The 26,181-nt window shown below is 46.1% G+C and overlaps 2 protein-coding genes across 2 annotated transcripts; one reads left to right on the top strand and one right to left on the bottom strand.

Annotated features, from left to right (window-relative positions):
* Window positions 1–10,517: 10,517 nt before the first annotated feature.
* Window positions 10,518–19,768, top strand: GMNN (geminin DNA replication inhibitor). Its single transcript, XM_036273065.1, has 6 exons — window positions 10,518–10,575; window positions 13,366–13,443; window positions 14,719–14,833; window positions 17,583–17,665; window positions 17,957–18,067; window positions 19,598–19,768. The coding sequence occupies exons 1-6, from the start codon at window positions 10,525–10,527 to the stop codon at window positions 19,751–19,753; spliced, it is 594 nt and encodes a 197-aa protein (XP_036128958.1). The 5' UTR covers window positions 10,518–10,524; the 3' UTR covers window positions 19,754–19,768.
* A 3,389-nt stretch (window positions 19,769–23,157) lies between these two features.
* On the bottom strand, window positions 23,158–25,981 carry ARMH2 (armadillo like helical domain containing 2). Its single transcript, XM_036271979.1, has 2 exons — window positions 25,608–25,981; window positions 23,158–23,713 (listed from the first exon to the last, which is right to left on the bottom strand). The coding sequence occupies exons 1-2, from the start codon at window positions 25,867–25,869 to the stop codon at window positions 23,286–23,288; spliced, it is 690 nt and encodes a 229-aa protein (XP_036127872.1). The 5' UTR covers window positions 25,870–25,981; the 3' UTR covers window positions 23,158–23,285.
* Between the last annotated feature and the right edge of the window lie 200 nt (window positions 25,982–26,181).

Genomic DNA, 26,181 nt, shown 5'->3' with positions numbered 1-26,181 from the left:
TACTGAGCAGGTCATTATCCAACATCCATGTTACCATCATCACTATGTGCTAGGCTTTTAAATAATAATAACAGACTTTGTGTTTTAGAATAATTTTATATTGATAGAAGAGTAAAAAGATAATACAGAGTTCCTATATAACCCTCCCTGAGTTCCCTCAATGTTAACATTTACATCATCGTGGTCCAGCTGCCAAAATTAGACAACATATGTACATTAACATTAACTAAACTCCAAGCTTCTTTCAGATTTCACCTGTGCTAGACTTTTGATAATAGAATCAGAATAAATTGTTACAACTGGACCACCATTTTATGATAAATCAGGAATAAAATATAATTAGTTTAGTTTCTAGTTAGATTAAAAGTATGTTATAATCACAGGATATATCTTTTAAACTATTACTTCCTCTTTCCTGAAATATTTTAGTGAACTCAAGAGAGAAAAGCCCCATCAAGATATATTATTAAAATATTATAATCAGGATCCTTTAGCTAATTCAGAGTGGGTAGCATGGAATGGAAAATAAAAATGGCAGCTGTTTTATTTTTAAAGTCAATAAATACCCAAACCAAGGCATCTGCGACTTTCTTGTAACACTGATTGTTTTACTTCTGTTAAATCTGTAGCTGCTACAGTTTTACCATATTTGGATGTAAAGAAAAACTATCCTGCTTTAGCCTAATTCCTTCTTCTTTTTTTTTTTTTAAACTTATCTTTATTGTTGAATGTATTACAGATGCTCCTCCTTTTTTCCCTATTGACCCCCTCCTCTCCATACCACCCCCTTCCTGCCTTTCCCCACACTGTTGTCTGTGTCCATTGGTTATGCATATATGCATATAAATTCTTTGGTTTATTTCTTCCTACCCCCCCCCCCTTCATTTGAGGTTTGTCAGTCTAACTACCAATTTGTACTTCTTAATCCCTTCACCTTTTTCGTTCATCCCCCCCGCCCCAATCTGGCAACCAACAAAATGTTCTCTGTATGTATGAGAATGTTTCTGTTCTGCTTGTTTATTTTGTTTGTAGATCCAATTGTCGATAGATACGTATTTATTGCCATTTTGTTTGTTCATATTTTTATCTTTCTTTTCTTCAAGAAGACCCTTCAACATTTCATATAACACTAGTTTGGTGTTATACTCTTTATATGGCCATCGATTCTAAATGACAGCTTTGCAGGATAGAGTAATCTTGGTTGTAGGTTCTTGCTTTTCCTCACTCTGAATATTCCTTGCCACTCCCTTCTGGCCTGCAGTTTCTTTTAAGAAATCAGCTGACAGTCTTATGGGAACTCCCTTGTAGGTAACTAACTGCTTTTCTCTTGCTGCTTTTAAAATTCTCTCTTTGTCTTGAACCTTTTGCATTTTGATGATAATGTGTCTTGGTGTGGGCCTCTTGGGGTTCATCTTGTTTAGGACTCTCTGTGCTTCTTGGACTTGCGTGTCTGTTTTCTTCACCATGTTAGGGAAGTTTTTTGCCATTATTGTTTCAAATAGGTTTTCAATTTCTTGTTCTCTCTCTTCTCCTTCTGGCACCCCCATGATGTGAATGTTGGTATGCTTGAAGTTGTCCCCGAGGTTCCTTATACCATCCTCATTTTTGGGGATTCTTTTTTCTTTTTGCAGTTCTGATTGGGTGTTTTTTGCTTCTTTAAATTCCAAATTGATGCTTTGCTTCTTGGCTTTACCTACTTTACTATTGAATCTCTGCAAATTATTCTTTCAGTTCGTGCCTCCTTCATTTCTAACTGGTCCCTTTTAATGCTCTGGAGACCCTCACTAAGTCCACTGAAGTTTTCAATAAGTTCATTGAGCATTCTTATAAGCAGTGTTTTGAACTCTGCATCTGTTAGGTTGCTTATCTCTATTTTGATTAGTTATTTTCCTGTAGTTTTGTTCTGCTCTTTCATTTGGGATGTTTCTTTGTCTCCTCATTTTGGCTGCCTGCCTGTGTTTGTTTCTATGAATTAGGTAGAGTTGCTATGTCTCCTTGGCCTCCTAGATGACCTGTCGTAGTAGGTGTCCTGTAGGATTTAGTGGCACAGCCTCCCTGGTACCCCAGCTGGACCTTCAAGGTACACTCCTTGTGGTGTGGACTGTACCCCTTCTGTTGTAATGGAGTCTTGATTGCTACTGGAACATCAATGAGAGGGTTTTACTCAGGCTGATCAGCTACAAGGACTGGCTGTGCCCACTATCCACCAACCTCTGACTACCTTGGAAGATCAGCTGTGCAGGGGCCCACCACAGAGAACAAGACTTACTTCCGCAGGGCTCTGGTACCCACTAAGTCCGCTCATTGAGTGTGTCATTTGTGGAGGTAGTTGGGTAGTGGTGTTTTAATGTGGTCTGAAGCTGTCCACTGGGTGTGCTGGCTCGGGGGCAAGGTCAGCCACTGCCTGTGTTCTACCAGGGCCACCAGGCATAAGCTACAAAGTGATCTGCAGATGGCTGCTGCTTGTGCTGGGCTTGGAGGTGTCCAGGCAAAGCCAAGTTGTAAACCAAGGCTGGCTGCTTCTAGTGCCAGGCCTGAGGCCACTTAATGAGAGGTATGGGGCTCGCTATTGCAGAATTTAGGAAAATCTGAAGCTAGATCCAAGACAGGCCATTCCTCTGGTAAAGCAACTGGTGACAGCTTAGGTGGGCCTAGAAGTTGAGTGGAGCAGGACCTCAGGGAATCACCACGGGGGGCGGCAAATCGTGTGAGCCAATTTGCTGGAGTCCCAGATGTGGCTGCCGTCTGTCTGGCCTCGTGGAGAAAGGGCTCACCAAAAGAACAAAGGCCTCTGACAGCACATCTGTCCAGAAGAAAGCTGCCTCCCCAGACCTTGCCCCAGTGTTAAACAGCTCAGTTCTTCCCCATATGTCTCTGGTAATTCAAGCTGCCTCCCCCATGCTGGAGCCTGGAGGGTGCAAGTCCGAGTAAGTCCGTGCGCGGGCCCTTTAAGAGGAGCTGCCTAGGGCTCCAGCCGCCTCAGCCTCCCCAAGCCTCAGTTCCCACTGGTTTTACAGCCAGAAGTGATATGGATTCTCTTCCTAGCACTGGAACCCTGAGCTGGGAGCCTGGTGTGGGAGGGGGGACCCTTCACTCCTCAGGGAGGATCTTCCGAGCCAAGGTGTCCTCCTGATTTTTATCCACCACACATGGGTATGGGACCAGCCCGTCCCCTCCGCCCTCCTACCAGTCTCCATGTGGCTTCTTTAATCTCATAGCTGTAGGACTTCTGTTCAGCTTGATGTCAGGCTGTTTTGAATTATGGTTGTTTGTAGTTTAGTTGTAATTTTGATGTGGTATGGGACGAAGCAAGATTGTATTTACTTACCCGTCATCTTGACAGGAAGTCTAAGAACTCTAATTCCTTTTTTTAAACCTGTCTTTTCAAATGATAAACATATATTGCTTTTCCCCCCTTATTTTTCTTTATTGATTTTAGCGAGAGACAAAGAGAGAAGGAAAGATAAAAACATAGATGAGAGAGAACATGGGTTGGCCACTCCTGCATGCCCCCCCTGGGGATTGTGCCCACAACCTGGGCATGTGCCCTGACCAGGAATTGAACCTGAAAGGGTCAGTGATGTTTAAAGGGTAAGGGTAAAAGTTTGCAAAGGCAGAAACTGTGGAAATTGTGTTATTGCATGACCTTGGCTCAACCTTTTTTTGAGTACGGATAAGGTTTATCTGGATTGTCTGCAAGGCAATGGATGACCCAGCAGATGCTGGACAAGATACCAGACCAGTCCTACTGCAAGGTGGACAACAAGCCAGATAAAGTACATCAGCAGGAACTGCCAGAAACTAAAAGTAGTGTATATCACTGACACCCCAACCCTGATTCAAGGCTGACCCCTTCTCGGCTCAGCCCGCTGGCACCCAGGCGCATGTAATAAAGCCATTTTGCTCTACACCGGCTTTGTGTGGTGGACGTGCTCTCCCACCGGCTCAGATCTTTTATTTGATGACGAAACCCGGGAGATCTGTGAGGATCCCACATGGGGGGCAACCTCGGGCCCCTGGAGTCCTCCAGACCTCCTTTGGGACTAGGATTGATCACATTCTCAGCCAGAAACCAGACCTCCAACCTTTCCTGCCGATCCAGCATCAACACTGAACACTAATTTACTGGTGAGTGTTTTTTCTATCCACCGGTCTGATTCTCTGGGCTGTCTCGTTATCCCCCGTCTGGGACATGAGGGCCAGGTTTCTCAGTCACATCTGTGTGATCGTCCCTCTCGAAATCCAGTGCTGGTCGGGACATGCTCCTCGGGAACCAGGTTCCCTCAGCTCACCATACATCTAGGGACACCTGATATAGGTGAACTGCACATCTCTCTAGAGAAGTGGGGGACGCCTTCTTCCACTCGCGTATCCTTCAGACCTCTGGACCATGACTTCTCACACCGCAACATGGGACAACACCTCTAGGCTGTCTCCTAAAAAATCTACAGACCCAGGGCTCGCTCAGGACTTACTACCAAGTGACTCATTTTTTACTGCAACACTGCGTGGCCTCAATACAAGTTAGACAGTGGGTCACCATAGCCTGAGAATGCACTTTTGACATTCTCACTGACCTAGACAATTTCTGTCAAAGGCAACATAAGTGGTCTGAGGTTCCTTACATCCAGGCCCCTTTGCACTCAGATCACACCGACTCTTGCTCCCCCAGCAAATCTTCCTGCTGTGCTCTAATCCTCCCAAACCTGCCTCTGAAGACCGCGCTAACCTCTCCTGTTTCCTCCTCTGCCCCAGCCATCCCCCCCACCTCCTACCTCAGCCCCTCTGGCAGGGCTTCCTTCCCCAGCCCCTTCTGTGGGCCCCCACCCTACCCTGAACCTCTTACTCCGGCTCCGACTCCTCTACCGCCACAAACAACTCCCTCACACACGCGATTGGGAACCATCTTTGGTCCCTATCGGTCCCCGACCTCAGTCCCCATTTTAGATGCCCCCTGAGGGAAGCAGCGGGAGCTGAAGGGATTGTCAGAGTTCACGTCCCCTTCTCTCTCTCAGATTTGTCCCAAATAAATAAAAGACTATGATCCTTTACTGAGGATCCCACCAATGATACTCAGGATTTTGGGTAGCTTATCCAGTCCTATGATCTAACTTGGAATGATATTCATGGTATTCTCTCTTCCACCCTTAATCTGGAAGATGAAAATTGAGTCTGGGTTAATGCCAGGGCCATGCCAATACTCTGAGGTGACAGGCCACCATTAACCCCGTAGGGGCCGAAGCAGTCCCTAGCCAGAACCCCAGGTGGAACTATCAGGACAATGAGGCCGGTAGGAAAGCCAGAGACCACATGAAAATATGTCTCATTGAGGGACTTAAAAAAGTCTCACACAAGGCAGTTAACTATGAAAAACTGTCTGAAATAATCCAGGAAAGGAATGAACACCTGCAGCCTTTCTGTCCTGCCTTACACAGGCTACGAGAAGATATGCTAACTTAGATCTCACTAGCTCAGAAGGGAGTGTCATTTAAAACCTGAGATTTATCTCTCAGTCAGCCCCAGGCATTAGGAGAAAGTTACAAAAACTGGAAGATGGCCCTCAAACCCCTCAACGGGGACTCTTAAATCTAGCCTTTAAGGTGTTCAATAATTGCAATGAAGAGGCTAAACAGCAAAGAACAGCAGAATTCCAAATGCTGGCTTTTGCCATCAGAGGCCCCACTAATCAAAGGGGTCAGCAAACCACCTTCCGGGGACAGAAGAAGGGCCACTCACCAGGATCAGCAGAGCGGATCCCCATGTCCCTGCTTTATATGCAATCAGAATGGCCATTGGGTGAGGCAGTGCCCCAACGCCTGACTGCAACGCCCTACTGCAAGGTGGATAACGGGCCAGACAGAGTAGTACATCAGCAGGAACTGCCAAAAGCTACAAAAAGGGTATATAACCAAACCCCAACCATAATTCAAGGCTGACCCCTTCTCGGCTCAGCCTGCCTGCACCCAGGCGTATGCAATAAAGCCATTTTGCTCTACACTGGCCTTGTTTGTGGATGTGGTCTCCCGCCAGCTCAGACCTTTTAGAACCGGTGACCTCTTGGTGCATGGGTCAACACTCAACCACTGAAACACACTGGTTGGGCTGTATATATTGCTTATTAATGCTCATCTTACATGCTAATTTATCTTCTGCATTTTGTTGATTCATATATTCATTTTCTTACTTCATTTAAAAACAAACAAAAAACTGGCCCTGGCCAGGTAGCTCAGTTGGTTAGAGCATCTTCCAGATAAGTCAAGATTGTGAGTTGGATCCCTGGTCAGGACACATACAAGAATCAACCAATCACCTTGGCCAGTTTGGCTCAGGTGTTGGAGCATTGGCTGCGGACCAATGAGTCTTAGGTTCGATTCCAGTCAAGGGCACGTACCTTGATTGAGGTTCGTCCCTGGCCCTGGTGGGGTTGTGCAGGAGGCAACCAGTCGATGTGGCTCTATCACATCGATGTTTCTCTGTTTTTCTCTCTCCCTCCCTCCCATTCTATCTGATAATAAGTAGAAAAAAAAAAAGGAATCAACCAACAGTGCACTAATAAGTGGAACAAACAAATCAATGTTTCTCTCTCTAATTTTTTATTTTATTGATTTTAGAGAAAGAGGGGAGAGGGAGAGAGAAATAGAAACATCGATGAGAGAGAACATTGATTGCCCGTCTCCTGCATGGCCACCACTGGGGATCTGACCCACAACCCGGGCATGTGTTCTGACCGGGAATTGAACTGGCGACCTCTTGGTGCATGGGTCCACTCTCAACGACTGAGCCACACCAGCCGGACTCTCCCTCTCTTTAAACACAAAATAAAACAAAACACTTACTAAAGGACTCAGCTTGCCTCCTTCCATGTTCCTTATCTCCTGATCAATGTTGTATTTTTGGTTCTTTTTCTCTCTAGTCTCCGCTGACCTCAGTTCAGGCCCAATCCCCAGCATGGGTGTTGTTTCCTCACTAGTGTGAAAAATCCTACAGAGAACATTCACCTACCATTCAGGTGATATGGGGATCTGCACAATATTTTATCTTTTGATAAAACACAGTTTAAAAAGGAATGGAGGACAGCTACATGCTCTGCTATGGAAAGGTCTCTGAGGTTTTGGTCACCATTCTGTTGGAATTATTTGTTTTATTCCATCAGTTCTCTTCCAAGACAGACTGGACTGTAACCGGACAGGAATCTCAACTATGAAAGGGAGAGCTGCTTGAAGGGCACCTTTCTCTCCTGCTCAGAGCTTAGTTACGCCCTCTGGGCAGGTTAGCCATTCATTCCTTTTCTCTAATCTAACACACCCTCAGGTGTTGTTGGCTCCGGTTTTCTGAGCCTAAATGGTGTTCTGCAGAGGAGAGGCAGTTACAGGAAGGCACTTAAAGTTGAAAGGATACCTGGTTTACGGTCATGGGGCTGTGTCTGGTGATGGCTGGGTCAGGCAGGGGTGGGCCTGCTATGTGAGCGTGCCCCTGAGCAGGGGCTGGAAGGGGCTGTGCAGCTTTACTGCTCCGCTGCCACTATCTCAAAATGATTCATGATTTTTTATTTTATTTTTTTAGACAGAGAAGAAGGGAAAGAGAGAGAGAGAAACATCCATGAGAGAGAACATTGATTGGCCCCCTCCTGCATGCCCCCACTAGTGATCAGGCCCACAACCTGGGCATGTGCCCTGACTGGGAATTGAACCGGCAACCTCCTGGTGCATGGGTCAACGCTCAACCACTGAGCCACACCAACCACTGAGGCTATTCATGATTTTTAACAGGGACTCACATTTTCATTGTGAATTGCCTTGACTCTTTCATAAGCCTATGTAGTTGCACCTGGATTGCCTATGGAACTCACTTTTCTTTTCCCCTGAGAAAGGAAGAAAATTATTCTTTCATGCACCTGTTTCAGAATCTTTTATCAAGTCTCTTGCAAGAAAACAGCCTTTCTTGGATTAGTAGAAAGTAATTTAGATTGATTCCCCCTTTTCCTCTTCAGTTTAAGAATGTCAACTATGTAGAATAAAGGTCAGCAAAAAGGTGGTCCTTAGGCCAAATTCAGCCCAGGGCGTTTTTGTCCTGTGAGAGCTAACAACAGTTTTTTATATTTTTAAGGGTTGTAAAAACAAACAAACAACATATAATACAGAAAGCCTAAATTATTTACTATCAGTCCCTTTTCAGAAAAAAGTTTCCCAGCCCTTGATTTGGAGTGCAGTGACCATCTGCCTCCCTCTCCGCAGATGGCACAGAAATGGAAAATGACCATGAGATTTAGCCCGAGGAAAGTGTGGTTCTCAGCCGCACTGGGTCCCGACCCAGTATCCCTGCTAGCTTTTCTGCTTGCGGACATTCATTCCCTTCAGCTCCGTGCTCTTGGCAAGCCCAGGGAACCTCTGGGCAAAGCCGGTCCAAGCGCAACACTCTCTAGGAGCATGTGTGTGGTCTGTGCCACCCGCCAGAAGCCAGGCTGCTGCTCGGCCAAGGGCAAAATGAGCCAGGGCAAGGGAGAGGGTTCAGGCACCTTCTCCAGTGCGGTGCTGTTTAGAGTGCGGGCGGCACCCGGGCCCCGTCAGATGCCTCTACCGAGGACTGATGCTAGGGTAAACTCAGGAAAGAAGAGCCCTCAAAACCTCGGGCGATTGATGAGTCCTGACGCCGGCTGTCAATCTAGACTAGAGGGGCTGGAGCCAAACTGTGGATCAGCTGCGGAGCTGGTCTCCTGGGCGGGCTCCGGGCCCGGGGGTATCCAGGCCACAGTGCCCTGTGTCACTCTTGCAGTCTTCGGGAGCCCGTGTTTGCGACTGGTGGGAGCGGCTCTACCCGCAATACAGCGCCATCACGCGAGCGGGGTCAGAGGTCAGGGCGCGGGACAACTTCCTGGCGCGGAGATACCAGCGTCCATTGCGCAGGCGCAGGCAAGCGGGGCCGAGGCGGGCGGCGATTGGCTGGGGTCGGGCGGCCACACCCGCTTGGCAGGATCACGTGGCAGTCGGCGCGGGCAGCGGAGTTAGCGAGCTTTTCCCGCAGCGCGTGAGCTGCTAGGCGGAGGTGGGGACGGGCGCCGCTGCCAGGACTGAGCGGCTAGCTGCAGCGAGCGAGAGCGGTGGCAGGAGGTGTACGCGGGGGTGCCCGACCAGCCCTTCACGCTCCCGCCCGCCGAAACCGGCCCTCCTGTATCTGCGCTGGATCGCGGTAAGTGGGTGTTGGGGCGGGGCGGGCGGCGAGGCGCGGGGCCGCCCCATTGGCTAGGCCGATTTTGGCGCGCTCCCTGTCCGCGCTCCCGATTGGCTGGCGCGCGATCGGAGCCCGTGGCCGGGAGCTGGTCGGCGTCCGGAGGCGGTGCGGCTGGCGGCGTGGTCTCTGCTCCGCGCCGGGCTGTCGGGGGGGCGGAGCGTCCACTCTGAACCAGGCGCTGGAGGCGATCGGGGTCTGGGGAAGGGTCCGCACACTGGGGTCGAGGGAAGTCGCTGAATCCTGGCCCCAGTTAAACAGCGGTGCTGGTGTTGGTGACACCGGTTGCCCTGCGCGTCAACATTTCCTTGGGACCTAGGCCGGTGCTGGCGTCTTTGATCTGGTTGGAAAGAACTGGGGAGCGAAAGTAGGGCGCAAGGCTGCCGACAGCAGCGCGACACACAGGTGGAGGATTGATCGGTGGCTTTCAGCATGTGTACTGTGACACGGACGAAAGCACAGTTTGCATCGCAATTTAGACGTAGCCATCCAGCTGCACGAGAACGTTCACGAAAAAGGACCAACTCCCCACAAGCCGGACACGACGTTTTCACATCTTTTTAGTTACATTGCCATCAATTACTTTTTTCTAAACGGTGTTGGTGACCCACTGAATGACCGACTGTGGAGTCCCGGTCTCTACCTGCAGTTTGGAAAACATCGTCCTGGCTCAATCTAATGGGTCCTGACCAGCATTTGCTTCACACGAAATAGAAAAAAATGAGGGTTTCAGCCTGACCCACTGTTGTTATTAACTTCATTACATATCCCTTTATCTGCTGCTCTCTCTTGCCTCAGTATATCAGCTCCTGGTGGTGTTTAAACATTTCCTACAAATGTAAAAGCAAAATCTCATTTGGTCCGATATTAAGCCGGTCAGTTATTGCTGGTTGCCAGAGTTGAGTTTATCATAGCTTGTCTGCCTTCGAATAGGCGAAATTGGGGTGCTTTTTCCTAGGACTGACTTGGGCGTCCCCAGGCATCTGTGCTTTGCCTTTCCTGGTGGTATTTCTCAGATCTCTGAGAGCCTTGTATTTCACCCAGGCCCCCAGCATGTTTTGTGTATTTGTGGAGAATGTACATATTTTTCCTTTTGCAACAAGATTTTTCAACCAGAATTGTTCTGTATGTTTAAATAAAATGTAGATATGGAGAGTCACTAACTGCAGTCACTTGAGTCTTTGACAGGGCTAAGAAAAGATCATTTCACCATGCTGCAGTGAACTGCCAGGCTCCGCCTTCAGGTGCGAACCATATTCTGATTTTGAATGACTGCTCTTGTACTTCACCAGGTACACAATGTATCCCTCTGTGAAGCAGAAACAAGAAGAGACCGGAGAGCACATGAAGGTATGTGATAGGATCACTTTCACCTGTGTGGAAAGCATGTGGCCAGAGGAAAAGTAACAGTATAGAACCATTAAAGAATTAATTATGGTTGAATATTAAATTTTCCTTTTTTTTTTTATCCTCACTCGAGGACATTTTTCCATTTTCTGTTCAGGTAGAGTGGGAGGGAGAGAGAGGAACAGAGAGAGAGAGAAACATCAACGTGAAAGGGACACATCGAGTGGCTGCCACCCACACCACCAACCAGGGCCCGGGACAAACCGCAACTGAGGTACATGCCCTTAGTGGGAACCGAACCGGGGTCTAGCCGCTAAGCAAAAGCTGATGCTCTAACCGCTGAGCAAAAGCAGCCAGGGCGGATATTAAATTTTCTGTCTTCCCATTTATTTAAGTCTTTAGTTTCAACAATGCTTTGTAGTTTTAGTGTATTGAGTTTTACATTCTTTTTGTTAATTTTTTTTCCTAAATATTGTATTTTTTTATGCTATTGTAGATGGAATTGTTTCCTTAGGTAAGTTTTCAGTGTGCACGTTGTTCCTGTATAGAAATACAATTGATTTTTGTATCTTGATCCTGCAACCTTGCTGAACTTTAGGTCTAATAGTGTATAATAGTTGCCTTAGGAATTTCTATAAACAAGATTATTATTGATTATTATTGCTTTCATTCTACTAATGGATTCCTTGCTAATTATATGCAAAATTATATGAGTGTGCTCGTGTGCTTTTTTTGTTTTTAAAGAGGTTAGTAGAATCTCAAATTGTTTTCTAAAAAGATTAAGACCCATAATATATAAGAACCTTTCTGGCTGTAATGAATCTAAAGAAAACAATAACAATATTACAGTTTGGGGGATAGATGTATAAGGCTTATAATATAAAAGTTAAGTCCTGGAAGTTGTCTTTTTTTGTGACAGTAATTTAGCTGGCTTCTTTGGTCATTGTTAGTAGCCAGCACTTAAATAAATTAACACCTCCAATAAACTGATGAACAAAATAGACCCAGAGACTTAGAACGGAAGACAGTTCAGACTGACAAACCTCAGAGGGAGGGGGCGAAGGGGAGGAATAAGATAAATCAAAGTACTTATATGCATGTATGCGTAACCAATGGACATAGACAACAATGCTGGGGGCAGGGGTGGGATTGGGAGGAGGGTGTCAAGGGAGGGAGGAGAAACATCTATAACAAAAATAAATTAATAATAAAAAAAGAGAAATTAAAAGCCCTGGCCAGTTCTGCTCAGTGGTTAGAGCGTTGTCCTGCGGTCCAGAGAGACCTGGGTTCTGTTCCCGCTAAGGGCACGTACCTCGGTTGCAGTCTGTCCCCGGCCCTGGTTGGGTTGTGCGAGTGGCAGCCGCTCGATGTGTCCCTTTCACGTCTGTTTCGCGCTCCCTCTCTCTCCCTTCCTCTCTCTCCCTCCTACTCTATCTGAACAGGAAATGGAAAAATGTCTTCAGGTGAGGATAAAAAATTTAAAAATAAATAAAATAAAATAAAATAGGAATAAATAAATAAACACCTCCTATTATTAAGGCTCCAAAGTTCTATTTGTTTCTATTTGTACGGAGACGTGGACTCATCTAAATTATATCTGAAATGTTGGTGTGGTGTTTGTTCTTCATTTAAGCAGTGAGACAGTCATCAGCAGGAGAAACTTGATCGTGGGAAAGGTGAGCCCTTGCTCTGAAGTGCAGTGTGCAGCCAGTAACTTTCTCACGCTGCTTTGGTGTCATGTTCTTGCTGACCTTGTTTGAGTACCACCATTGTTTGCTATCCCGTGGTGGCAGAATAACTAATGATTTTCTGCAAAACTAGTGAGCTTTCAGATCAGTAAATATACAGGAAAGTATTTACATATTACAAGGAAGGCTATATTTTTTCCAAAACAATACCATGGGCCTTTGCAGTACTTAGTGTGCCTCAGCACTGACATTCTAGCTGATCCCTAATAAATGGGCTTGAAGCAAACTGCTTGTACTGTCAGGTAAGGGGGGTGTTACATGTGTATCGGTGTTGTGTGAAGTATGTGCTTAAACTATGTTCCTTTGGTGAGCACGTGGAAATGTGTTAGGGGATAGTCATGATTCAAAGGAAGTCTGAGGCGAATCCTACTGATTAGAGGAAGAAGTATTTTTTGGTATAAATAATTAATCTTTTCCCCCTAGTTTACCTGTTTTTGGGTTTCTACCATAAATGTGTCAAGTTTGGGTGATATGATGTAGTCCTAGAAATTCTTCAAACTTTATTATAATTTTAGGGACATAAGTTTGCTAGTTGGTTAAACCAATGTCTTATTCAGTTGTAGCATTATAAAATTACATACCAGACCAAATTCAGGGTGGGGCAAAGTAGGTTTACAGTTGTTTGTAGGGAAATAATATAATTATTAATAAGTAGTTATACAAGAATAAACTCTAGCCCGGCGAGTGTGGCTCAGCAGATGAGCGTCGACCCATGCATCAAGAGGTCGCTGGTTCGATTACTGGTCAGGGCACATGCCCAGGTTGTGGGCCAAATACCCAGTGGGGGGGCGTGCAGGAGGCGGCCAGTGGATGATCTCTCTCATCAGTGTTTCTATCTCTCCCTCTCCCTTCCTCTCTCTCTCAAAATCAATAAAGAAAAAAGAAATTTGACAAAAGTATAAAATCTGTGTTTCGCAGACTCACAACTATAAATTCATTTTTGCCTCCCCCATCAGTGTTTCCTTTTGCAAATTATAGTAGGTGTAAGACAGAAACAGTCCATATAGCTCTCAGTAACCAGGTCATGAATTCTCTTGACTTTTAGAACAGTCCTGTCCCAAGAAGAACCCTGAAGATGATCCAGCCTTCCACAGCGGGACCCCTTGTGGGAAGAGAAAAAGAGGTATGTATTGTTGGGCTAGAAAGGGCTAGAGATGATACCTAAGCAGGAACTATACTTGCGAGATTTCCTTGGTTAGAAATACCTATATCGCCCTGGCCAGTTTGGCTCAGTGGTTAGAGCGTCGGCCTGCGTTCCAGAGAGACCGGGTTCGGTTCCCGCTAAGGGCATGTACTTCGGTTGCAGTTTGTCCCCGGCCCTGGTTGGTCGTGCGGGTGGCAGCCACTCAATGTGTCCCTTCACGTCGATGTTTCTCTCTCTCTCTCCCTTCCTCTCTCTCCCTCCCACTCTATCTGTACAAAAAATGGAAAAATATCCTCGGGTGAGGATGAAAAAAAAAAAAAGAAATACCTATATCATTGAAATTTGGAAATAATTTCAGAATAACAATTGTGTATTCCCCACAAAATTGGTTTTTGTTTTAGTGATTCAAGTGAGGAAGTTCAAAACTGGTATGAACAGAAAGCTGGTGTGATGTTGGTGGAACTGAGATGATATGATAATACTATGAATTAATCTAGGAGGAAGGGTAGCTGTTTTGAGAATAAAATGATAGATGCCTTCATTTATTTTTGTATATAAATGACAAAATTATGGACGAAGGTGTCTGGACTTTTGCAGGTGGAAAATAATTGCCTTTCCATGGAACTGAATTATTTAAACAGTAAAAATAATTTCAGTTAAGGCTTAGACCCAATCTAATCCAAAGCAGTTGCTGCAAATAAAATTCCTAAAATATGCCTATACATTTGGGTGGAGTTTTAAATTGTGTGATCTTTAAAAAGAAGATCCAAAGATGTCAGAAAGATACAGACAGATGTGTGCTCCATTTAAAAAATATATATGTTAATTGAATCAAAAAAAAAAAAAATATATATATATATGTTAATTGTTAGAGAGAGTGAAGGGGGGGAATGTATACTGATGTCAGTTGGTTGCCTCCCACACAAGCCTAACTGGGGCTGGGGAATCAAACCTGCAACCCAGGTGTGTGCTGTTGACCGGAATCAAATCTGAGACCCTTTGGTCCATTAGCTCTAACCCCTGAGCCAAACCAGCCAGGGCTCTTCTGATATTAATTTCTGCCTTTAGCCAATGGCTCCTCCTCCTCTTCCCTAATTTTTCCTCTTTTCTCTGGGCTCTAATGGTATCTTACCCTGGAGGTTCTTCCTTCTTCTAAACACACATTCTTCAGAAGCTGTGCCTACTCTAGTTCCCAAGTCTATTCAGCTTTCTTGATCAAAGTAAATGAGATTGATGTGTGTATTTTCATTGTAGCTGGTTAAAGGCTTGTCCAGAAGGAAACATTGGAATGACCAGTTAACATCTAAAGATAGTGAAAATAAAGATCTTGGAGGAGTTACCCAAGAAGCATTTGATCTTATGGTTACAGGTATGAGGAAAGTATATGTGTAATTTTTTAGCTTAGAAACTTTAATTGTAATAAATGACCATGTTATTTGTTATATTGTGATGAATTCTGCCCACAGCCTCTTAATTTGGGGATACTATTAGAGAGTTTACTGTGATCTTTTGATAATTTAATATTTCTTATGGTTGTAAATATACAAACACTGAATTGGGACAAGTCTTATTGTTTCATAAGAGCATGTATGTGGATGGAATATTAAAGAAAAGGACAGTGATTAACATGGCATCTCAGATAATGGGGTTGCCAGGACTTGAAGTAGTCTTTTACTCTTTTTTTTTTATAATTTTTTTTTTTAATCCTCACCTGGGGAGGTTCTTCCATTCCTTATTCAGAAAGAGCGGGAGGGAGAGAGAGAGAGAGAGACAGCGATGTGAAAGGAACACATCGAGTGGCTGCCTCCCGCACGACCAACCAGGGCCGGGGACAAACTGCAACCAAGGTACGTGCCCTTAGCGGGAACTGAACCCGGGTCTCTCCGGACCGCAGGCCGACGCTCTAACTGCTGAACCAAACCGGCCAGAGCTGAAGTAGTCTTTTCAGAACAAAAGTATCTAGAGATTGAATTTTTTTTTTTTTTAAATTTTTTTTTATCCTCACCCGAGGACATTTTTCCTTTTTTGTTTTACTCTTTTTTTTTATCCTCACCCGAGGACATTTTTCCATTTTTTGTACAGACAGAGTGGGAGGGAGAGAGAGGAACAGAGAGAGAGAGAGAAACATCGACGTGAAAGGAACACATCAAGTGGCTGCCACCCGCACAACCAACCAGGGCCGGGGACAAACTGCAACCGAGGTACGTGCCCTTAGCGGGAACCGAACCCGGGTCTCTCCGGACGCTCTAACCGCTGAGCCAAACCGGCCAGGGCTAGAGATTGAATTTGAAGAAAGGAATGTGAATGCACCAGGAGAATATGAAGTAGGGAGAGGAATGGCTGGAGTTCACGGAGTGACGGAAAGGTGCTGTGCCTGTGATAGAGACTAGTTGTTTTTAAACATGTTTTCATTGATTTTTTTAGAGACAGGAAGGGAGAGAGAAAAACATAGATGTGAGGAAGAAACATAGATCAGCTGCCTTCTGCATGCTCCCCACTGGGGATGGAGCCCACATCCCTGGCATGTGCCCTGACCAGGAATCGAACTGGGACCTCTCAGTCCATGGGACATCGCTCAAACCACTGAGCTACACCTGCCAGGCTAGAGACTCTCTTTTTTTGTAATATTTTTTTTTATTGATTTGAGAGAGAGTGAGGAAGGGAGAAGGAGAGAGAGACAGAAACATCGAGAGAGAACACCGACTGGCCACCTCCTGCATGACCCTATTAGGGATCATGCCCACAACCTGGGCATGTGTTCTGACCAGGAATCGAACTGGCAGTTTCTTGGTGCATGGGTCGATGCTCAACCACTGAGCCACACTGGCCAGGCTAGAGACTAGTTTGTAATGGAATGGCAGTCGGCACCAGAAGAGAATGCCAGTGATGGTTTTAAGCATTGTGGAAGATTGATGATGTTATTGATGAAAAAAGTGGATGCTTAGAGAAACTAATGGACTTACTCAAGGTCATAGTGTCACTTGGGCTCATTCTGAGTTGCCTGCAGGACAGTAAGGAAAAAGATAAGTAGGCAGCAGGTTTTATTAGGCAAAATTAGGAAAGGTTGGCTGCATAGAAGTAAAGAATCTCTTTAATATTGTAGAGTGAACCGCAGCGTCTGACACATCTGACTTGGTTAGGATTGGTAGCACAAAAACTAGTCACCCCCAGAAACAGCTCGGCTGTATGCCCTATTGCTGATACAGCCAGATAGATGGGAACTTAATCCGTTCACTGAGCACAGAACCCTAACTACAGGTCCTCCGTGGGATGTACTGAAATCCTTAAGATGTTGGGGGAAGGCCCTGGCCGGTTTGGCTCAGCGGTTAGAGCGTCGGCCTGCGGTCTGGAGAGACCTGGGTTCGGTTCCCGCTAAGGGCATGTACCTCGGTTGCAGTTTGTCCCCGGCCCTGGTTGGTCGTGCGGGTGGCAGCCACTCGATGTGTCCCTTTCACATCGATGTTTCTCTCTCTCTGTTCCTCTCTCTCCCTCCCACTCTACCTGAACAAAAAATGGAAAAATGTCCTCGGGTGAGGATAAAAAAAAAAAAAAAAAAAGATGTTGGGGGAAGTAAAATAGAAAAAAAATTGACATGGTTTTTTAATTTTAGTCTTATAAAAATGGGTATTACTAAATAATATGGGTAGTACCGAATAGATTGTGATTTTTTTTTTTTGGTACGTGCCCCTTGTGGGAACTGAACCCGGGACACTCTGGTCCACAGGCTGATGCTCCAACCGCTGAGCCAAACTGGCCAGGGCAGTAAATTGTTTTTTATTTATTTTTATCCTCACTTGAGGACATTGTTTTTTTGTTCAGATAGAGTAGGAGGGAGAGAGAGGAAGAGAAAGAGAGAGAAACATCGATGTGAAAGGGACACATCGAGTGGTTGCCACCCACACGACCCAACCAGGGCCAGGGACAAACCGCAACCAAGGTACATGCTCTTAGCGGGAACCGAACCCGGGTCTTTCTGGATTGCAGGCCTACGCTCTAACCGCTGAGCCAAACCGGCCAGGGCTAAATTGTTTTTTAAATAGGTAAATTACTGGGTTTTTATAGTAGCATGTAACAAGAGTGGTTTTCAGAGTTACATGTAAAACATTAATTTATTTTAGAAAACCCGTCCTCTCAATATTGGAAAGAAGTGGCAGAAAAACGGAGAAAGGCTCTCTATGAAGCCCTGAAGGAAAACGAGAAAGTAAGTGCGAAAGAGTTGGTGACATTTTTAACATTTCAGTATTGCATTCGCTGCGTAGCATATTTGGATAGAGCAATATAAACTAGCTTTAATTTTGGCTTAAGAAAGTTTCATTAGGCGACTGTTAGCAGAATTACTGTACAAAAAGAAGTGTATTGTGTTGAGAGCCCAAGCCGGCGCCTCTGTTCGGAGCTTCGTGCCTGATGTGTCTGTAGGTTACGTCCTGGGAGGCCCGTCCTTCCGTTCGCAGCATGGGCATCTGGGACACTGAACGCTGTTTTTGTCACACAGCTTCATAAAGAAATTGAGCAGAAGGACAGTGAAATCGCCCGCCTGCGAAAGGAGAATCAAGAACTGGCTGAAGTGGCAGAGCATGTGCAGTACATGGCAGAGGTCCTACAGGTGGGTATTCCCACAGTGCAGCCATCCCTGTGTGAGAGGCCGTGAGGGTGGTGAGGCGGGTTGGGGGCGCTGGACTCAGACTCCTGGGTTTGTCTGAGCTCCCCGCCTGGCACTATTTAGATGGTTGAGTCGAACAGGTAATGTATCCTGTCGGGGCTTCATTTTCCTCATCTGTGAAATGGGCGTAAGAGGACCTGCTCTGCAGCTTTGTCAGGAGGAGTTGTAGTGGATGAGTGGTGAGAGCAGTGTCTGCACACAGGAGAGCCGGTAACCTCAGACGCTGCTGCTGCTTGTGAGGCTGCAGAACGTGTTTTCTTGTAGGGATATAACAAGAATTAACGTAAATCTGAAAGATTATGGGAAAGTATTATATTTCACAGTTGAAACATTTTTAGACAGTTTTTAATTCAACTTTAATGGCAGCGAGACATTACTATTATTTATAAGGCTGTTTATTGATATAAGTTTGGTGCTAATCTGACTTTCTTTAAAATTTGGAAGTAACTCCCTGGCCGATTTGGCTCAGTTGGCCTGCGGTCCAGAGACCCGGGTTTGGTTCCCTCTAAGGGCACGTACCTCGGTTGCGGTTTATCCCCGGCCCTGGTTGGATTGTGTGGAAGGCATCCACTCCATGTGTCCCTTTCACGTCGATGTTTCTCTCTGTCCCTCTTCCTCTCTCTCCCTCCCACTCTATCTGAACAAAAAATGGAAAAATGTCCTTGGGTAAGGATTAAAAAAAAAAAAATTGGAAGTAGCTAATTTGTTTGAAAGAATTAGCCTCAGGACTATTTCAGTCTTAGCCTAAGAAGTCTTAAATTTTATTCATGTTTGCAAAAGATCATCTTGCCAATGGGATGAGAGATTTTCTTTTTCTTTTCTTTCTTTTTAATCCTCACCTGAGGATACTTTTTCCCCTTTTTATCTTCAGATAGAGCAGGAAAGAGAGAGAGACATCGATGTGAGAGAGGAGAGAAACACACTGATTGGTCGCCTCTTGCACAACCTCAACCAGGGCTGTGGACTGAACTGCAACTGAGGTACATGCCCTTGACCAGAATTGAACCCACAACTCTGGTCTGAGGGCCGATGCTCTACCACCGAGCCAAACCATCCAGGGTAAGATTTTTAAATAAAACCTTTTTTGTACTGAATGGCTTACATTTTCGGGCCATGACAGACTTTAATGTTTGAGGTTCTCCCTTGGAAACACTGTCCGAGCCACCTTAACCGCCTGGAGAGTGCCGTCCGCAGCAGGGGGAGTGCGGCCGCCGTCCTCGCTGTGGGGGTTCTAGGGGCACTGATCTCACCTGAGGCAGGTCCGGGCCTTCGAGGAGCAGAGGCCTGAGCCATGTGACTTAACTGAAAGGCGATCAGCACAGTGAGACTTGGGCCGAACCCTGGATTGTCAGTGAATTGAATAGACACTATGACGAGAACCTCATTACATTGAGGGTCAGTTATAGTCAGCATTCAGATAATGGACTTAGGTTTAAAGTGGTTACAGTAAACTATTGGTTTATTCTTTAAAAGAGACTGGAAGGAGAATCTCTGGAAAATTTGGACTCACCAGATAGTCAGGAGTTTGACTCTGAAGAGGAGGCTGGGGAGGATTCTGAAGACCCCGACGCTGGCGCCTGTGCTGAAGAAGCTGAGCCTCCCTCCATGGAGGCGGGGCCCTGCGCGTGAGCTTTTGCGAGTGGGCAGCGCAAGGCCCCAGCACCGTCCTCCGCTGGGCTCTTGGTAGCAGAGCACACAGCTGAGTGATGCGACTAGAAATCTAACCTTGTTTGGATCCTGGGACTTACTATTGTATTAAAATACAAATACTATGTATTTTTAATCTATGGTGTTTTATGTAAATAATATTTTCTCAGATTTTCAGACTCAATTTGTTTATATGTTAAATAAACTTCAGTGCCCTGTTGAGCATCGTGTGTTTCTTGGAAGAATGAAGTCTGAGGAATAAAATTTGTTCGTGTTATGGTTTTATATTGTTTTCTTTCTCTTCTGCTCTTATTTTGGAGGAACAAGGAAAATGAATTTGTGTCTCCTTAGACTAAAATGGTTGAAGTGTTCCTCCAAAAGCTGGTTGTACCTCAGGCTCACTGTAGGGCCTGTTATTTCCAGGCCTCATGACCAGATATTCTTCCTGAGCAGTTTTGGTAATGGATGTGAGAGTGTAGTTTCTGAAGCTCTCATGTGCCTCTGATCAGCCAGATCAAAGCTCGGCTGGCTGGTATGATCAGGCCCCTCAAAGCTCACAATGAAGGGTGACAGGGGTGGTGCGAATCCAGCGACGAGATGCAGGAGTTGCTACGGTTCTGAAAGGGTTCACACTGTCACATTTGATACAAAGTAGAGAAGGAATATGAGCCGTGTGAAATTAGTGAGGGTTCCCGTGCGTACGGCTGTGAAGGAGAAGGACAAGGGCACGTTGCAGAGCAGGCAGCATTGGGACTAGATGTGTTCTGAGGCACACAGGTGTCTACGTTGGCGATAGGGAGCAATGTCAAGCATTAAAGGGTTGCTTTGGGCGAGTTATTTGTCCTTACAGAACTTGAATGCCTTATTCCTAATGTTGAGATAAAGTCTATCTCTGTTATTATGAGGATTAAAACCTTTCCTACAGCCCTGGCTGGTTTGGCTCAGCAGTAGCGCATTGGCCCTCGGACCAGAGTCTCTGGTTCAATTCTGGTCAAAGGCACATACCTCAGTGGCAGTTTGTCCCCGGCCCTGGTCGGGTCATGCGGGAGGCAACCAGTTAATGTGTCCCTCTCAGTCGATGTTTCTCTCCCTCCCTCCCACTCTGAACATAAATAGAAAAATACCTCGGGTAAGTATTAAAAATAAAGTAAAAACCCCTTTACTACAGTGCCTGAATGAAGTCTTTAAAAACGGAAGCTGTTCATCTATAGCAAGTGTCCAGTGAAACCTGAGCTACTGGAAATGGCTGTGGGCCCAGTGTGCTGGCCAGTCCACCGTGTGCAGCTGCTGTGCGCGGAGACCTGGCCGCCGTGCTTAGAGCCACAGAAGGGCAGTGGCGGCTGTGTCAGATGGGGCTCTGGGTGTGGGTGAGCCACCAGCCTAGACGTAGATTGAAGAGCTTGATTTTATGTTACATGTTTGTTTTTATCATAATAACGATTTAAAGTTTTGTTTTTCGTTTTTGTTTTTAGAGAGAAGGAAGGGAGAAGGAGGGAAACATCCACTGGCTGCCTCCTGCACAACCCGGGCGTGTGCCCTGACCAGGAATTGAACCAGGACCTCTCAGTACATGGGACAGCACCATCCAGAGCCACACTGGCCAGGCTTAAAAAGAATGAATTCTGGGTTAAGGAGAGAAGAAAAAGAGCTGAGAGGATGTCAGAATGGGGAAGAAAGGAGAGCTAAGTAGAACAGAATAACTTGACAAATAGGAAGTATTTCTGGAAAACACCAAAAATGGATCGCCAAGATTTGGTGCCAGGAGCCAAAGAGGATTTTTAAAAAATCCTCACTCGAGGATAGTTTTCCATTTATCATCAGATAGACTGGGAGGGAGGGAGGGAGAGAGGGAGGGAGGAAGAGAGAAACATATATGACAGAGACACATTGATTGGTTGCCTCCCACAGGACCACAATTAGGGCCAGAGACTGAACCACAACTGCGGTACGTGCCCTTGACCAGAATCGAACCTGCAACCCTTTGGTCCATGGGCCAATGCTCCAACCACTGAGCCACACTGGCCAGTGCCAAAGAGAGGATTTTAAAATTTAAGAGTTAAAGCTATGAATCTTCTAGAAAAATAAGAAAAATTTTCGTAGTGACCTTGGTAGGCCAACACCTCAAACAGAACACAAAAAGCACAAAATATATCAGTAAATCGGGCTTCACAAAACACAAAAACTTCTCTCTGAAGGACATAAAGAGAATGAGAAAACAAGCCACAGGCTGAGAACATATCTGTAAGAGTCTGACAAAGGGTTGGAACCTGAAGAACACGCACGCCAGTGAGTAGAGAACCTAATTTAATAACGGGAGAGGTTTGGACACTTCCCCCGAGGAATATACCAGGCAGCAGCTGAGCCCGTGAGAGAGCGTCCACGTCGTGCCGCTGAGAAGCACATGGCCAGCCTGGTGACACCCTGTGCGGACCTGCCGGAATGGCTGACGTCTGAGAGACCAACCTGGCACAGCAAGTGTCGAGGCTGTGGGGCCGCGGGAAGCCCGGCCGTGCTGGCCAGTGATGAACCGCAGACGCTGCGGAACTCCGGCAGGTTCTTAGCAGCATACGACCCCTTACCACTCTAGCATTTAACTGTCAGATGGCAAAGCACACATCTGTGTACATGGAAACTAGTCCTCCAAGTTCCATGTTGTGTGTAACAGCCAGAGTGTCCGTCAGCGAGGGGTCGCATAAACAAATGGTGGCGTATCCATACGATGGACACTGCTCAGCAATAAAAATGGAACAGCTGTGGACATGACATGGGAAGGTCTCAGTGATGCTGAGTGAGAGAAGCCAGGTAAGAGTACCTCCTGTGTGCTTCTGTTTAAATAAAGTGTAACTTCGAACCAGTTTGGGCAAGCAGAGCAGTTGCCTAGGGATCTTGGGGGGCGGGAGAGGGGAGGCTGTTCGGGATGAACTTCAAGAGGAAACTTGGGGTGGATAAGTTTCTAGCACCTGGTAACTGTGACCTGAGTTGATCAAGAGAATTTGGAAGAATTTCCTTTAGATGATGAACCTAATTTTCAGTTAGATATCAAATGCTTATCTGATGTACAAGAAGGTCACCTTCTGGTAGCCAGAAATCAGCCTCAGGCCAGGACATAGCAGTTGGACGCACCCATGTGCATAACACCGGTGGCTGTGGGTTGAGTTAGGAGTTGACATTTCTGGGTGCCTTGTATTGCTGTCATCTAATACCCCACACATCCTACCAATGCCCCTCGTGTTTTCCTGTGAATTTCCATTTTATGACCTTAGTCTTCATGAGATCATTTCTAAATAGTGGTGTTTCCCATACGTTTAGTTCTTGCAGTGACTATGAACTTACATGGGCATTTCTGACTACCTAAAAGGAACACACTGAAGAATACTATATTGGCTTTTATCATTTATTTCATTTTCCAGGGCCCTCCAGGGGTGCAGACAGCTGGACATGACACTCGGAGAAGCTAGTTCTTGTGGAAGCCGATCAGGAAGTAGAGCACAGCTGGACATGACACTCGGAGAAGCTAGTTCTTGTGGAAGCCGATCAGGAAGTAGAGCACCTCGGCAAAGTTCTCCGGCCACCCAGCCCAGTCCCCAGCAGCAAGCACCTGCAGCTGGCGTTTCAGGCTGCCTTCCTCCCTCAGCTCCTTCATGAGGGGCAAGTTATTGCATGTCATGACGGAGAGGACGTAACACGTCCAAAACTTCACCAGGAGGTCGCTCTTGATTTCAGTCTTGCTGGTCGACTCAGGTTCATTATCAAAAATTGCAGTGAGAATTGGGATAAGCTGCAGAAGCTTGGCCCTGTTCTGGGCGGCGGGGTCTAAGTAGCACCAGCATGCCACACTCTGGAGCAGCAGGATTTTTGCCTTTGGTGCCATCTTGTGACTTTGTAGCAAGAGAGCTACTTCTTTCATGGACTCGGCTGCAAACGTCCCAGCCATCGGCCCTCCTGTAAGACAAACATCGGTATTTCCAGAAGTACTGGGTGTACCTAGTGGCCAGCAACGGTTGAGCTTAGGTGTTCCTATTCTTGTTGCTACCTAGGGACACTTGGGGGCTTGGAAACATGTATGTTGACAAGGAGCGATATGAGAAGCTCTGGTTGGTCCCTGCCTGCTGAGGCCCCTTTAATCAGGCACCCAGGAGGCCTGTGTTCACCTAGTGAACCTCCCTCATGGTCTCATTGCTAATTCTCAGTCTTCAGGAATTGAAAAAATCCCAGAGCATTAGGGTAGCAAAGAGAAAACCAAAGGCCAAGCTGCAAAGCTGGGTCTGGTGGTCAGAGGAATTTTTCATGAGTCGCCTGATGCCCTGCCCTTCCCTCCCGTGCTCCTCACCCCCTTCGAAGCCCAGCTCTTGCAGGCCCGGGACCAGAGTGACTACAAGCTTCCCCTTGCTCTGCTCACTGACCCCTCCTGGTCCTGGACCCTACCCAGATCTTCCTAGTTCAAATCTCACTCTGAGAAGGTAGGAGCCCAGAAGGCAGGGATGGAGACTATTAGATGGTGAGGAGAAGGTGGGACCGTTGGCCGGATTCCAGCCCCGGAGTTCTTACCCAGCTTGCATTTCTCTTACATCCCAAGAATGTTCTAGTCAACATTAAAGTCTTAGCTGAAATAAGCTTTCCCTTGCAGTACAGCTGGGGGTGGTGGTGGTGCTAAACAACATCAAATTAAAGGGTTCTGACCCTTTTGTAAGTAGCTCTTTCCCCAAATGGGGCACAAGCTGGGTAAGGGGCTGGGCCTGCCGAGTGTAGTGGGTGCCTTTACCTTCCTCCACGCGGGAGTCTGAGTTTCCAGCCTTTCCAGCACCTAGGGCCCTGTGGTCCTGGAAAACAGTGAATGTTTCTCTCCCAGGCACCATTCCTGGAAAGATTTGGTCTATCAAACTACATCTAAGTAACTCACTTTCCCTTTCAAAAAAAAAAATCTACTGACACAGCTACCAGCCAGAGCTTCTAATTAGGAGATGTCTGCCCTGGCCAGTTTGGCTCAGCGGTTAGAGCGTCGGCCTGTGGTCCTGAGAGACCCGGGTTCGGTTCCCGCTAAGGGCACGTACCTCGGTTGCAGTTTGTCCCCGGCCCTGGTCGGTTGTGCGGGTGGCAACCACTCGATGTGTCCCTTCACATCGATGTTTCTCTCTCTCTGTTCCTCTCTCTCTCTCTCCCACTCTACCTGAACAGAAAATGGAAAAATGTCCTTGGGTGAGGATAAAAACAAACAAACAAACAAATAATTAGGAGATGTCTTATTGAGGATCATCCATAAAATTTTATTACATATCCTGGAATTTATTAGGAAAAACAAAAAAGGAACTGGTTTGGACCGTGGTGTGTAGATGGTTTACCACTTCATTTTCCAGCCAAGTGGACATTAATCATTGCTTCTCATGAGTGCGGCCAGCTATTGGCTTTCCTGGGGGGAGGGGGGGTGTTGTAAGAACATTAAGTTCTTATTTATTGTTCTAAGCTATTTGCTGTACATGACACTTTTACAAGATAAAAAGTGAAGTAGTTGGACTCACTGGGTTGGAATGATATCAACTCTGTAGATTCTTTGATTTTCTTAATGATAACGAGAACTTTGACAGGCAATTTTAGTGTATTTTTTAATTAGTAAAAGCAGAACACTTAATTAGTAATTTATTTAATGGACACATTAAAAAATACAGATTCTTGAGGAAAAAATAATTAGTAGTATCTTTTGTGGTACAAAGACAAACAACCTAATAATTTAGGCAAAGGAACCGCTATGCTGCTGGGATTTGAGCTACGAAGGCCGCTGACTTAGTGTTGTGCCGAGCTAACGGGCTCTGCAACAGCTGTCAGCTGGTTAAGTCAGTACCTGTGAAGGCCAGCAGGCCGATTCTGTGGGCAGCTCGAGCCCTCTCCTCAATGGCCAGAGATTCGTTCTTCAATATGTGGCCAAGCACCACAATTTTTTCTTTGTGAAATATACTCTCAGCTGGAGGAAGACGTTCTTCCTTTTTCTTAACAAAAAAGCCCATGATATGGATGCTCCAGAACCTCTGGAGGCACCGACACAGCCCCACAAAACACCCACAAACCCACGTCCCAAACCGCGCAGGAGCCTGGCTCTTGGCCATAGTGTGGACTCCTGTCCCACCGCTCACCACAGCGCGAGAGTCAGGAACTCTGGAACGCGTCACCTAGCAACGCCGTCTCATGGACAACAGCAATGGGTGCCGCTTGGGGTTGGGCTGGGAACACAGGTGAATAACGACACTTTTTACCCTCAAGGAACTCACAGTATTTTTTTCTCCAAGAAGCTTTACAAAATATCTGAGAAGTAAATAGTACTATCCCCATTTAAGGATGAAGGAATTTCAGGATCACAAGTCCAGATGAGCATGGAGTATAGTGTGAATGTACCAACTCAAGAGGGTACATGAAAAAAA

Source organism: Molossus molossus, unplaced genomic scaffold (genome assembly GCF_014108415.1).
Source record: "Molossus molossus isolate mMolMol1 unplaced genomic scaffold, mMolMol1.p scaffold_m16_p_20, whole genome shotgun sequence".
NCBI lineage: Eukaryota > Metazoa > Chordata > Mammalia > Chiroptera > Molossidae > Molossus > Molossus molossus.
This window is presented reverse-complemented; position numbering and strand designations above follow the sequence as displayed.

Bases quoted from the DNA above. Each gene is read 5' to 3' on its own strand.
- GMNN (XM_036273065.1), top strand. From the start codon at position 10,525: ATGTATCCCTCTGTGAAGCAGAAACAAGAAGAGACCGGAGAGCACATG. The intron at 13,444-14,718 runs GTATGTATTGTT...TTTTCATTGTAG, and splicing joins TTGTGGGAAGAGAAAAAGAG to CTGGTTAAAGGCTTGTCCAG. The intron at 18,068-19,597 runs GTGGGTATTCCC...ATTCTTTAAAAG, and splicing joins ACATGGCAGAGGTCCTACAG to AGACTGGAAGGAGAATCTCT.
- ARMH2 (XM_036271979.1), bottom strand. From the start codon at position 25,869: ATGGCCAAGAGCCAGGCTCCTGCGCGGTTTGGGACGTGGGTTTGTGGG. The intron at 23,714-25,607 runs GTACTGACTTAA...TTTGTCTTACAG, and splicing joins CGGCCTGCTGGCCTTCACAG to GAGGGCCGATGGCTGGGACG.